The sequence below is a fragment of the Chrysochloris asiatica genome, unplaced genomic scaffold, assembly GCF_000296735.1.
Source record: "Chrysochloris asiatica unplaced genomic scaffold, ChrAsi1.0 scaffold00491, whole genome shotgun sequence".
Lineage (NCBI taxonomy): Eukaryota > Metazoa > Chordata > Mammalia > Afrosoricida > Chrysochloridae > Chrysochloris > Chrysochloris asiatica.
The window spans coordinates 1,620-4,233 of NW_006409009.1; the positions used below are offsets into that span (position 1 = coordinate 1,620).

The following is a 2,614-nucleotide window of genomic DNA, read 5'->3' on the forward strand; positions in this document are numbered from 1 at the left end:
GTGATTCCAATATGAAGTCAAGGTTTGGAACCAGTGACCTGCATTTTCACACATAACCCTCATATATAGTTCTGTTCCATGCAAAGGTACTCTGGATAATAGATATTAATAAAAATACAGGATGAAGATTCAAAGGACATATAAATTGTTGATAACTGCCATTGAGTCGAGTTTTGAACCATAGAGACCCTCTATAGAGTTTCCAAGGAGCAGCTGGTGAGTTTGAACTGCTGACTTTCTGATTCAAATTGATTTTTGTCCAGCACATTAACCCACATCACATTAGTACATAGAAATATAGTTGTGCATTTTACCAGTAAATCTGGCTCAAAGATGAGAACCTACAAAAGGTAACATAAAATTTGATACTGAAAATTGATAGATCTCAGAATAATATCAATATCACAGTAAAGATGTGATAAAGCAAACTTTGTTCAGGTATGAAAACTCAATATTGAACCTATGAGAGCTACAAAAATTATGAAAAAAAATTATGAAACCAAACAGGCAAGATTTCTGATTGCAGATATTAGGTCTTGCCATCTTTTTCTTCCCATATGCCAGTGAATATGACACAAGGGTTGAGATTAGGTTTTTCTACTGAAAAGCCTTCTTAAGGCTCTCTTTATGTCCTTGTTCCTTAAGCTGTAGATGAAGGGATTCAACATGGGTGTAACCACAGTGTACATCACTGAGGCTACTGCATCCTTCATGGAAGAAGATGAGATAGATGAACTAAAGTATACCCCAATTCCTGTTCCATAAAATAAACAAAAAACTGACAGGTGAGAGCCACAGGTGGAAAAGGCTTTATATCTCCCACCTGAAGAGGAGACTCTCAGAATGGAGGAAATAATTCGAATATAAGAATAAAGGATCCCAGAGACTGGAGCACCACCAAAGATGGAACCAATAAAATACATTAGTATGGTATAGATGTAAGTGTCAGAACAGGCAAAGTTGAAGAGTTGTGGAGGGTCACAGAAAAAACTAAGGATTTCCACATCTGAGCAGAAGATAAGTTGTGACACTATGGAAAGGTTCATCTGGGAGTCCAGAATGCTGATAAGAATAGATACCAAAACTAGCAAGCCACAGAATCGGAGGTTCATTATAATTGTGTAGTGAAGGGGTTGACAGATGGCCACTAGCCTGTCATAAGCCATCACAGTGAGGAGTATACTGTCAAGACATGCAAAGAAATAAGTAAAGGATGCTTGTATCAGACAGCCCTCATAGGTTATGGATTTGGTCTGTTTGTAGATGTTGATCAGCATGTTTGGGACTGTGGTGGAGATGAAACCAATGTCAGACAAGGACAGGTTGGAAAGGAAGAAATACATTGGGGTGTGGAGACGGGGATCAGAGCTGACAGCCAAGATGATGAGCAAGTTCCCACACACTGTGATCAGGTATATGGACAGGAACAGCTCAAAGAGGAAGGGTTGCAGTTCTGGATCCTCAGAAAGGCCCAGGAGGAAGAATTGTGAGACGCCTGTTAGATTCCGTGACTCCATGTGCCTAAGATAGTTTTCGGTAAACAAAGCAAAACAAAACAAGGATTAAAGGAAACAAGTGAACAGGTGTTAAAATAAACAAATTCATAAGTAAAACATGCAAATTGGCAAGTGTTCACACTTGAGTATCTAATACTACAGTAATTTCAGCAATACGTTTTCAATTTTAGCAAACCCAAGCACTATACTACTCAAAACCACTACTCTGTGCTATCTTTCTTTCCTTCCTTCCTTCCTTCCTTCTTTCCTTCCTTCCTTCCTTCCTTCTTTCCTTCCTTCTTTCTTTCTTTCTTTCTTCCTTCCTTTCTTTTCTTTCTTTCTTTTTCTTTCTTTCTTTCTTTCTTTCTTTCTTTCTTTCTTTCTTTCTTTCTTTCTCTCTCTCTCTCTCTCTTTCTTTCTTTCTTTCTTTCTTTCTTTCTCTCTCTCTCCCTCTCTCTCTCTCTCTCTCTCTCTCTCTCTCTCTCTCTCTCTCTCTCTCTCTCTCTCTCTTTCTTTCTTTCTTTCTTTCTTTCTTCTCCCTCTGTCTCTATCTCCCTCCTTCCCTCTCTTTCTTTCTTTTTTTGTACAACCCAATTTAGAGACACTGAGTTAAAGTGTATTAGGATTGAATGGACATTTTAAGATGAAAAATCTGTAGAAGTGGTTTAGTGATTCTTTGGAGGTGCTCATATATACCTATGCCAAGAAATTTGGAGGTTAGTTACCTGGCCAGCCATTTGGAAAAGATCCATTGTTTTGCCAATTCCCAAGAAAAGTCACCCAATGGAATGTAAAAATCATTGAACAATATCATTAACAGTATATGAAAGTACAATTTTGCAGTAATTATTCCTAAAATGCTTGAAAAAGTACATCAGCAATCAACTGCCATATATTCAAGCAAAATTCAGAATAGGATATGGAACTAGATAAATCATCACTGGTGTTGGATGGATCATGGCTGAAAGCAGAAAATAGACCAGAAAGATGTTTATTTGTGTATTGTCTATGCAAAGACTTTTTTCTATACGGATCATAACAAACTCTGGATAGCAATATGAAGAATGGGTTTTCCAAAATGCTTAGTTGTTCACATGAGGTTCCTGTGCATAGAACAA

The 2,614-nt window shown here is 37.6% G+C and overlaps 1 protein-coding gene across 1 annotated transcript; it reads right to left on the reverse strand.

The window, feature by feature from the left end:
* Positions 1–587: 587 nt before the first annotated feature.
* On the reverse strand, positions 588–1,517 carry LOC102837824 (olfactory receptor 7E24-like). Its single transcript, XM_006877370.1, has one exon. It carries the CDS (start codon positions 1,515–1,517, stop codon positions 588–590), a length of 930 nt encoding a protein of 309 aa, XP_006877432.1.
* Positions 1,518–2,614: the final 1,097 nt, after the last annotated feature.

Bases quoted from the DNA above. Each gene is read 5' to 3' on its own strand.
- LOC102837824 (XM_006877370.1), bottom strand. From the start codon at position 1,517: ATGGAGTCACGGAATCTAACAGGCGTCTCACAATTCTTCCTCCTGGGC.